At 46.9% G+C, this 9,798-nt stretch overlaps 1 protein-coding gene across 1 annotated transcript in view; it reads left to right on the forward strand.

Moving 5' to 3' along the window:
* cnih3 (cornichon family AMPA receptor auxiliary protein 3) overlaps window positions 1–8,650 on the forward strand; it is a gene marked incomplete at its 5' end in the record, with an annotated part of 45,737 nt that extends 37,087 nt beyond the window's left edge. Inside the window, 3 exons of the mRNA XM_080182650.1 lie at window positions 1,099–1,211; window positions 6,761–6,904; window positions 8,358–8,650. Coding sequence (XP_080038776.1) covers window positions 1,099–1,211; window positions 6,761–6,904; window positions 8,358–8,385 — 285 coding nt within the window. The remainder of the gene's footprint in view (window positions 1–1,098; window positions 1,212–6,760; window positions 6,905–8,357) is intronic.
* Window positions 8,651–9,798: the final 1,148 nt, after the last annotated feature.

The raw sequence follows: 9,798 nt of genomic DNA on the forward strand, positions 1-9,798 counted from the left end.
TTCTGTTTGGCAGTAAGCAATGTGTGAGCGAGGGAAATGTTTGTATCAGATGTTCAGACAATAAACCGGTTGTGTTGGTTGGTCTGATGAAAGGAACTCAGGAAAGCTATGCCATCAGGAGTGTTATAAGATAATGAAGGGGCTAGATAGGGTAGAGGCAGAGAGATTCTTTCCACTTAGAAAGGAAACAAGAACTAGAGGATACAGCCTCATAATATGGGGGAGTCAGTTTAGAACAGAGTTGAGGAGGAACTTCTTCTCTCAGAGTGTAGTGAATCTCTGGGATTCTCTGTCCATTGAAGCAGTGGAGGCTACCTCGTTGAATATGTTTAAGTCACAGATAGATAGATTTCTGACAGACAAGGGAATTAAGGGTTATGGGGAGAAAGCGGAAAAGTGGGACTCAACCACTTTCAGATCAGCCATGATCTTATTGAATGGCGGGGCAGGCTCGAGGGGCTAGATGGCCTACTCCTGCTCCTATTTCTTATGTTATGATCCAAGTGAGGAAGGGTTTACAGATGTGCACCTGGTGAAGGTTAATGGTGAAGGACTTTGGATGGAAAATGGCTGTCAGTAAAACTGAGGGGGAAGATCCCAGGAGGCCAGGTTAGAAAGACAGAGAGGGTATGTGGTGCTGCAATTGTAGTTGAAATAACGTGAGTGCTTGTAACTATATGAGGCATGTCTTTGTTGTATCAACAATTTAAAGTGGAATTTACCTTTTAATTTAAAATATCCTTCACTTGTTAACTAATGTTTGATTCTGTTGAGTTGGTTTGTTCCAGTAAAAGTTTTAGAAAGTTGAGAATGTGACCTTACTGGCCATTTACGCCATGGTCCAGCTGCACTGAGGTGGGAGAGTTTGGTGCCCAGCTAAATCTCCGTTCACTGCAATGGGATGGGACAATCCTGCCGGTGGAAACGGTGGTGACATCCCGGCTCATATCCATCGATTTCCTTTCCATTGGCACAGTGGCGATTCCTTCCTTATGAAAGTTCTGGGTCTGGATGGGGCAGGCCTTTGGGAAAACCAATGGGAGAAGTTTTGTTTTTGTCAAGTCCTTGTGTTAACCCTCCTTTTCTTTCCTGATGTAGCTGGTGCTTCCGGAATATTCCATCCATGGATTGTTCTGTATAATGTTCCTATGTGCACAGGAATGGCTGACCCTAGGTCTCAATATCCCTCTGCTCTTTTACAACCTCTGGAGGTGAGTCGAATAATGTTTCATTCTGATTCAACATGGCAGGGAGTGTTATTGAGGAGGTGGGCAGCTCACTAACTTCTCAAGCAATTTAACATGAGGAAACAAATAATTGGTCTTGTCAGGGACAATGATGCTCCTGGAAAGAATTTAAAGAAGAGATTAACCTTGGCTCCAACAGGAGGACTCCTTTCCTGTCTGGCAGCCAGACAGATTGAATCGCAAGGGAAAGGAATTGCCAGCGAGAGATCACAAAGATAGAGAGAGATATCCTACTGAGAGAGAGAGATCCCAGGCAGAGAAAGACAGAGAGAGGGGGGTGGTGAAGACAAATCTTGGGGAGGCAGCATGGTGGCACAGTGGTTACCATAAGACCATAGACCATAAGACACATGAGCAGAAGTAGGCCACTCGGCCCATCAAATTTGCTCCACCATTCAAACATGGCTGATATTTTTCTCATCCCCATTCTCCTGCCTTTTTCTCATAACCCCTGATCCCCTTATTAATCAAGAACTTATTTATCACTGTCTTAGAGACAGTCAATGACCTGGCCTCCACAGCCTTCTGCGGCAAAGAGTTCTGCAAGTTCACCACTCTCTGGCTGAAGAAATTCCTCCTCATCTCTGTTTTAAAGGATCATCCCTTTAGCCTGAGGTTGTGCCCTCTGGTTCTAGTTTTTCCTACTAGTTGGAACATCCGTGTCCACTCTATCCAGATCTTGCAGTATCCTGTAAGTTTCAATAAGATCCCCCCTCATCCTTCTAAATTCCAACGAGTACAGACCCAGAGTCGCCAGCTGTTCCTCATATGAGAAGCTCTTCATTCCAGGGATCATTCTTGTGAACCTCCTCTGGATCCATTCCAAGGCCAGCACATCCTTCCTTAGATACGGGGCCCAAAACTGCTCACATACTCACAAATGGGGTCTGACCAGAGCCTTATACAGCCTCAGAAATATATCCCTGCTCTTGTATTCTCAGCCTCTCAACATGAATGCTAACATTGCATTTGCCTTCCTAACTGCTGACTGAACCTGCACCTGCACGTCGTAAATATGCTTTAAACAAGAGTGAATGCAAGCAGGCTTTTTCCACTGAGGCTAGGGGAGAAAGAAACCAGAGGGCATGGGTTAAGGGTGAAAGGAGAAAAGTTTAAAGGGAATATTAGGGGGGGCTTCTTCACGCAGAGAGTGGTGGGAGTGTGGAATGAGCTGCCGGATAAAGTGATAAATGCGGGGTCACTTTTAACATTTAAGAAAAACTTGGACAGGTTCATGGATGAGAGGGGCGTGGAGGGATATGGTCCAAGTGCAGGTCAGTGGGACTAGGCAAAAAATGGTTCGGCACAGACAAGAAGGGCCAAAAGGCCTGTTTCTGAGCTGTAATTCTCTATGGTTCTATGATTCTATTAACCTCAAGAGAATCTTGAACAATGACTCCCAAGTCCTTTGTGCTTCTTTCCTAAGCACTTTCCCATTTAGAAAATAGTCTAAGTCGCCATTCCTCCTCCTAAAGTGCATAACCTCACACTTTTCCACATTGTATTCCATCTGCCACTTCTTTGCCCACTCTCCTAACCTGTCCAAGTCGTTCTGCAGCCCCCCCCGCTTCCTCAGTACTGCCTGTTCCTCTACATATCTTTGTATCATCTGCAAACTTAGCAACAGTGCCTTCAGTTCCTTCTTCCAAAAGTTGTGGTCCCAGCACTGTAGTGACACCACTAGTCATTGGCTGCCATCCTGAAAAAGGCCCTTTTATCCCCACTCTCTGACTTCTGCCAGTCAGCCAATCCCCTATCCATGCCAGGATTTTAACACCGCAGGCATTTAACAGCCTCCTATGTGGAGATTATGGAGAAAGATTTCAAATTCTCTCACAGGATGTGGATGTCTTTGTCTAGGCCAGCCCAGCACTGAATGTGAATTTCCCTTGAGAAGTTGGTGGTGAGCTGCATCCTTGAAGCTGTAGTTCAGCAGTTGCACCCACAATGCTGTTAGCGAGGGAGTTCCAGGCTTTTGGCACAGCTACAGTGAAGGAATGTAAATCAGAATGGTGTGTGGTTTGGGGAGGGATGCCATGCAAATGCTGACCTACTCTTTCAAAGTGGCAGATGTCACAGATTTGGAAGGTGCTGTTGAAGGATACTTGGTGAGTTTCTGTAGTGCATCTTGTAGATGGTACACATGGCAGCATTTCTGTGTCAGTGGTGGATGGGCTGCTTTAACCCGGATTGGGTCATGCTACTTGAGTGTCTTGAGTGTTGCTAGAACTGCAATCATCCGAGCAACAGGAGAGCATTCCAACACACTCCACAGACAGGATTCTAGCATCAACCTGCTCTCGCAGCCTCAGTATTTAAATGGTTAGTTCAGTTCCGTTCCTGGTCAGTAGTGACCCCTAGAATGTTGATAGTGGGAGATTTAGAGATGGTAATGCCATGAAGCTCAAGGGGTGATAGTTAGATTCTCTCTTGTTGGAGATCTTTTGATTTAATTTATTATTGTCACAAGTATTAATGAACAGTCAAAAATATTGTTTCTTGTGCTCTATACAAAGCATACTGTTCATAGAGAAGGAGAGAGTACAGAATGTTGTATTACTGTCATAGCAAGGATGTAGAGAAAGACCAACTTAGCACAAGGTAAGTCCATTCAAGACTGACAGCAGAAGGGAAGAAGTTGCTCTTGAGTCTGTTGATGCGTGTCCTCAGACTTTTATATCTTTTCCTGATGGAAGAAGATGGAGGGGATCAAATTGAAAGAAAATATTTACAAAGTGGCAAAGATTAGTGGGAAACTAGAGGATCAGGAAATTTTGATTGCTGCAATTGTACAGGACGTTGGTGAGGCCACACCAGCAGTATTGTGTGCAGTTTTGGCATCTTTATCTGAGGAAGGATGTCCTTGCTATAGAGGGAGTACAGCAAAGGTTCCTGGGATGGCAGATCTGTTATATGAGGACAGACTAAGTCGGTTAGGATTATATTCACTGGAGTTTAGAAGAGTGAGAGGGGATCTCATAGAAACTTATACAATTCTAATAGGGTTAAACAGAGTAGATTCAGAAAGAATGTTCCCAATGGTGGGGGAGTCCAGAACCAGAGTCATAGAGCCATAGAAACTTACAGCATAGAAACAGGCCCTTTGGCCCAACTTGTCCATGCTGCCCTTTTTTTTCAAACCCCTAAGCTCATCCCAATTGCCCACATTTGACCCATATCCCTCTATACCCATCTTACCCATGTAATTGTCTAAATGCTTTTTAAAAGACAAAATTGTCTTCACTTCCAAGGAGCTATGAACCTGTACCCCTCGATCTCTTTGTTCTGTAACTCTCCCCAATGCCCTACCATTAACTGTGTAAGTCCGGTCCTGCTTCAATCTACCAAAATGCATCACCTCGCATTTATCTAAATTAAACTCCATCTGCCATTTGTCAGCCCACTGACCCAACTGATCAAGATCCTGTTGCAATCGGAGATAACTTTCTTCACTGTCCACCATGATGTCATCTGCAAACATACTAACCATGCCTCCTATATTCTCATCCAAACCATTAATATAAATGACAAATAACAGTGGGCCCAGCACTGGTCACAGGCCTCCAGTCTGAAAAACAACTCTCTACAACCACCCTCTGGCTTCTGTCAAGAAGCCAATTTTATATTCATTTAGATCCAACTAGGGGTTATAATTTGAGGATAGAACTGAAGTGAGGAGAATTTTTTCGTCCAGAGGGTGGTGAATGTGTGGAATTCACTACCACAGAATGTAGTGGAGGCCAAAATGTTGTCTGATGTCAAGAAGAAATTAGATATAGCTCTTGGAGCTAAAGGGATCAAGGGATATTGTGGGTGGGGGAAGAGGGAAGCAGGATTTGATTTTGATGATTATCCATGATCAAGATGAATGGTGGAGCAGCTTTGAAGGACCAAATGGCCTACTCCTGCTTCTCGTTTCTATTTTTTATGTCTAAAGGTCAGCAGAAAGCCATGAAAAAAGCTATAAACAAAAGTAAGATAGATTATGAGAGTAAACTAGCTCAAAATAAAAACAAACAGATAGCAAAGGTTTCTACAAATATATAAAAAGAATAAGCATGGCTAAAGTAAATATTTGTCCTTCAGAGGATGAGAAGGGGATTTAATTTTGTGTCTGTACCCACAGTGGAAAACACAAATGACATGCCAAAACTTGATGACAGGAAGGCTTGATGACAACAAAGGAGCATAGCCTCAAAATAAGGGAGAGAAGACTTTGGCCTCAGTTGAGGAAGAACTCTTTCACTCAAAGGGTTGTGAATCTGTGGGACTCCTTGCCAAGTGAAGCAATTGAGGCTACCTCATTGAATCATAGAATCCCTACAGTGCAGAAGGAGGCCATTTGGCCCATCAAGTCTGTACTGAGCATAAACCAACCCAAGCCCTATCCTTTTCACCCCATGTATTTACCTTGCCAATCCCCCTGACACTTGGGGCTATTTAGTGTGGCCAATTTACCTGCACACCTTTGGGAGGAAACCTGAGTGCCCGGAGGAAACCCATGCAGACATGGGGAGAATGTACAGTCTCTCCGCAGACAGAGACCCAAGCCAGTAATCAAACCAGGGTCCCTGGTACTGTGAGGCAGCAGTGTTGACCACTGTGCCGCCATGCCGCCCATTTAAATTCATTGAATGTTTTTAAGGCAAACATATATTTTTGAACTGTAAAGGAATTAAGGGCTATGGTAGGCATGTGGGGGTAACTCCACAAAAAGATCAGCCATGATCTTATTGAATGGTGGAGCAGGCTCGAGGGGCCAGATGGCCCACTCCTGCTCCTAGTTCATATCTTCTTATGTTCTTATGAGATCCAGGTCACAGGGAGAGAGATCCCGCGGGGAGATCACAGGGAGAGAGATCCCGCGGGGAGATCACAGGGAGAGAGATCCCGCGGGGAGATCACAGGGAGAGAGATCCCGCGGGGAGATCACAGGGAGAGAGATCCCGCGGGGAGATCACAGGGAGAGAGATCCCGCGGGGAGATCACAGGGAGAGAGATCCCGCGGGGAGATCACAGAGAGAGAGAGATCCCGCGGGGAGATCACAGGGAGAGAGATCCCGCGGGGAGATCACAGGGAGAGAGATCCCGCGGGGAGATCACAGGGAGAGAGATCCTGCGGGGAGATCACAGGGAGAGATCCTGCGGGGAGATCACAGGGAGAGATCCTGCGGGGAGATCACAGGGAGAATGATTGTTTGAAGATAATTGAAGACCTTGGAACAATTGTGGAGAAGAGATTTTAAAGATTTGCGAAGACAAATTCTGACTTTCCACATCCCTAATTCATGAATATCTTCCCGTTTATTTATTCATCTCTCATCTACCATTCTGCAGCCTCTGGACTCATTTTAAATGAAAGCTGAGATAAAGAAGGAAGAAGGAGATGACCACAAGATTAGGTGGAGAGTTGAGCATTGAGGAGGAGAGGGGTGTGGCTATGGCAGATCTCTGCAGAGGGAATTGCAAAGAGATAAATCCCAGCAGGTGGTTTTGCCCTTTGTGTGTTGCAGATATTTTCACAGCCCCACGGACAGTAATGAGTTAATGTATGATCCAGCGACAGTGATGAATGATGAGACACTCAACTACTGCCAGAAGGAAGCTTGGTGCAAGATGTCCTTCTACCTGATGTCATTTTTCTACTATCTATATTGGTAAGGAGTCTGAGGTTTATAGTAATTGGAAATAGTGTCACTCTGGGGTTTGTGTGCAGATGGGCTTGACAGATACTGATAACTGGAGACAGCGAGCATGACACAAACTGGAGGTAAAGTGGGGAAAGTACAGAGAAAAGAGTTAAAGGCACAGAGAGTTTCGAATCCCAAAGTGAAGGTGGCCATCACTGTGACAACAATGCAATTGGATGTGCAGGCAGGATTTGTGATTTCCTGTAAACAGGGATCTGAATCGTTATCCAACCTACAGCCAACACAGTCCGTGAACTCACAGTCAACCTACAGCCAACACAGTCCGTGAACTCACAGTCAACCTACAGCCAACACAGTCCGTGAACTCACGGGCAAACTACAGCCAACACAGTCCGTGAAATCACTTGCAAACTACAGCCAACACAGTCCGTGAACTCACGGGCAAACTACAGCCAACACAGTCCGTGAACTCACGGGCAAACTACAGCCAACACAGTCCGTGAACTCACGGGCAAACTACAGCCAACACAGTCCGTGAACTCACGGGCAACCTACAGCCAACACAGTCCGTGAACTCACGGGCAAACTACAGCCAACACAGTCCGTGAACTCACGGGCAACCTACAGCCAACACAGTCCGTGAACTCACGGGCAACCTACAGCCAACACAGTCCGTGAACTCACGGGCAACCTACAGCCAACACAGTCCGTGAACTCACGGGCAACCTACAGCCAACACAGTCCGTGAACTCACGGGCAACCTACAGCCAACACAGTCCGTGAACTCACGGGCAACCTACAGCCAACACAGTCCGTGAACTCACGGGCAAACTACAGCCAACACAGTCCGTGAACTCACGGGCAAACTACAGCCAACACAGTCCGTGAAATCACTTGCAAACTACAGCCAACACAGTCCGTGAACTCACAGGCAAACTACAGCCAACACAGTCCGTGAAATCACTTGCAAACTACAGCCAACACAGTCCGTGAACTCACAGGCAAACTACAGCCAACACAGTCCGTGAACTCACAGGCAAACTACAGCCAACACAGTCTGTGAACTCACATCAAACTACAGTCAACACAGTCTGTGAACTCACATCAAACGACAGCAAATACAGTCTGTGAACTCACATCAAACTACAGCAAATACAGTCTGTGAACTCACAGGCAAACTACAAGAAACACATCCTGTGAACTCAAGTGAAACTACAGCAAACTGTCTGTGTAGATGGTAAGAATTGGGAATGACACTCAATGAGAAGCTATCGACTGGATAATGGTGAAAGGAGTAGAATGTTATCCTGTTCAGATTGGATGAAGAGGATTGAGAAGACCATATATGCCAGCATTGACCAGTGAGGCATATCCATTTTTCTGTGCAGTTAAGTTGTTCTTTGTGATCCTGACAATTATATTAAAGTTCATCCTGTGGATATTCTGTTTCCTCCCACAGTATGATTGACACATTGGTCAGTATTTAACTAGGGAGCCTCAGGGGCAGGATGCAAACCAAATTCAGCACAGATGCAGCGACTGTCATATTGGAGATACTGAATTCAAACTTCGCCTCTTTCCCTTACTACATCCTCACCACATGAAGGAGCAGCAAGAGACCAAGGATCTCTCATTACCTCAACAACCAGCAGTGGAAAGGTGAAGATAAAGGATTAAATGGCAACGGATTCCTGCATTAAACCCGTCTGCCTCAATAACGGATGTACAGTCTTAAAGTTTACATTTCTTTAATCAGCTGTGATGTCTGTCTGATTGCTTTATTTATCTAATTATGTGCAGAGGTGTCTCTCCATCGGGACCCCATTACAGTGAGGGGAATCTCCCCACCGGGACCCCATTACAGTGAGGGGAATCTCTCCATCGGGACCCCATTACAGTGAGGGGAATCTCCCCACCGGGACCCCATTACAGTGAGGGGAATCTCTCCATCGGGACCCCATTACAGTGAGGGGAATCTCCCCGCCGGGACCCCATTACAGTGAGGGGAATCTCTCCATCGGGACCCCCATTACAGTAAGGGGAATCTCCCCACCGGGACCCCATTACAGTGAGGGGAATCTCTCCATCGGGACCCCATTACAGTGAGGGGAATCTCCCCACCGGGACCCCATTACAGTGAGGGGAATCTCTCCATCGGGACCCCATTACAGTGAGGGGAATCTCCCCACCGGGACCCCATTACAGTGAGGGGAATCTCCCCACCGGGACCCCATTACAGTGAGGGGAATCTCTCCACCGGGACCCCATTACAGTGAGGGGAATCTCTCCACCGGGACCCCATTACAGTGAGGGGAATCTCTCCATCGGGACCCCATTACAGTGAGGGGAATCTCCCCATCGGGACCCCATTACAGTGAGGGGAATCTCTCCATCGGGACCCCCATTACAGTGAGGGGAATCTCCCCACCGGGACCCCATTACAGTGAGGGGAATCTCTCCACCGGGACCCCCATTACAGTGAGGGGAATCTCCCCACCGGGACCCCATTACAGTGAGGGGAATCTCTCCATCGGGACCCCATTACAGTGAGGGGAATCTCCCCATCGGGACCCCATTACAGTGAGGGGAATCTCTCCACCGGGACCCCATTACAGTGAGGGGAATCTCTCCACCGGGACCCCATTACAGTGAGGGGAATCTCTCCATCGGGACCCCCATTACAGTGAGGGGAATCTCCCCATCGGGACCCCCATTACAGTGAGGGGAATCTCTCCATCGGGACCCCATTACAGTGAGGGGAATCTCCCCACCGGGACCCCATTACAGTGAGGGGAATCTCCCCACCGGGACCCCATTACAGTGAGGGGAATCTCCCCATCGGGACCCCCATTACAGTGAGGGGAATCTCCCCATCGGGACCCCAATACAGTGAGGGGAAT

This window comes from Carcharhinus amblyrhynchos, unplaced genomic scaffold, assembly GCF_965287045.1.
Source record: "Carcharhinus amblyrhynchos unplaced genomic scaffold, sCarAmb.v2.hapA scaffold_76, whole genome shotgun sequence".
NCBI lineage: Eukaryota > Metazoa > Chordata > Chondrichthyes > Carcharhiniformes > Carcharhinidae > Carcharhinus > Carcharhinus amblyrhynchos.